Genomic DNA, 871 nt, shown 5'->3' on the forward strand with positions numbered 1-871 from the left:
TTCCAGATAGGTACTCCATGTACAATGAGAAAGAAAAGAACTTAGAAGAAAGTCCAAACATCTTAGACAAGAGCTACATTAGTGAGAATAAATACAAATGCTCCCTGGCCAGTGGTGACTGGAGCCAGGACAGCCCTCTCCATAAAAAACCCAGCCCTGTGCCCCATGCCAAGGAGCCCGAGATGTACAGGAAGAAAGTTGTGGAACAGACCTATTTTTGTAAACAGCTTGCCAAGAGGAAGTGGCAGTTATATAAGAACTACTGGAGCGAGACCGCGTCTCTTTTTCAAAACAAAGTCTTCTCTGCACTGTTCATCGCCATCTTCCTTTTTGACATCGGAGGGTTCCCACCGTCGTTACTCATGGAAGACGTAGCGAGAAGCTCCAGCGTGAAGGAAGAGGAGTTCGTCATGCCCCTCATCTCCATCATCGGCATCATGACAGCTGTGGGGAAACTCCTTCTGGGAATCCTGGCTGACTTTAAGTGGATTAACACCTTGTATCTCTATGTAGCTACCCTGATCGTCATGGGCCTGGCCCTGTGTGCAATTCCACTTGCCAAGTGTTACGTCACACTGGCCATACTTTCTGGGATCCTAGGGTTTCTCACTGGTAATTGGTCCATCTTCCCATATGTAACCACGAAGACTGTGGGAATTGACAAACTAGCCCATGCCTATGGAATATTAATGTTCTTTGCTGGACTTGGAAATAGCCTTGGACCACCAATTGTCGGTAAGATATTCATCTCTGAGAAAACACAGTTTACTGTTCTTCATTGTAAGACCTCCAGGCGTAGAGATTCACATCTCAGTCATAGCATAGAATTGCACAAAGTAAATCTGAATGGAATAGTTTGTGTTAATTTATC

The 871-nt window shown here is 45.1% G+C and overlaps 1 protein-coding gene across 1 annotated transcript; it reads left to right on the plus strand.

Moving 5' to 3' along the window:
• Positions 1-5: 5 nt before the first annotated feature.
• On the plus strand, positions 6-735 carry LOC108490398 (monocarboxylate transporter 9-like; the record flags this gene model as incomplete). Its single annotated transcript, XM_017796454.2, has 1 exon — positions 6-735. A coding segment is annotated over one exon (730 nt), but the record flags the coding sequence as incomplete, so codon positions are not given.
• Positions 736-871: the final 136 nt, after the last annotated feature.

Source organism: Nannospalax galili, unplaced genomic scaffold (genome assembly GCF_000622305.1).
Source record: "Nannospalax galili isolate Female #2095 unplaced genomic scaffold, S.galili_v1.0 C48322547, whole genome shotgun sequence".
NCBI lineage: Eukaryota > Metazoa > Chordata > Mammalia > Rodentia > Spalacidae > Nannospalax > Nannospalax galili.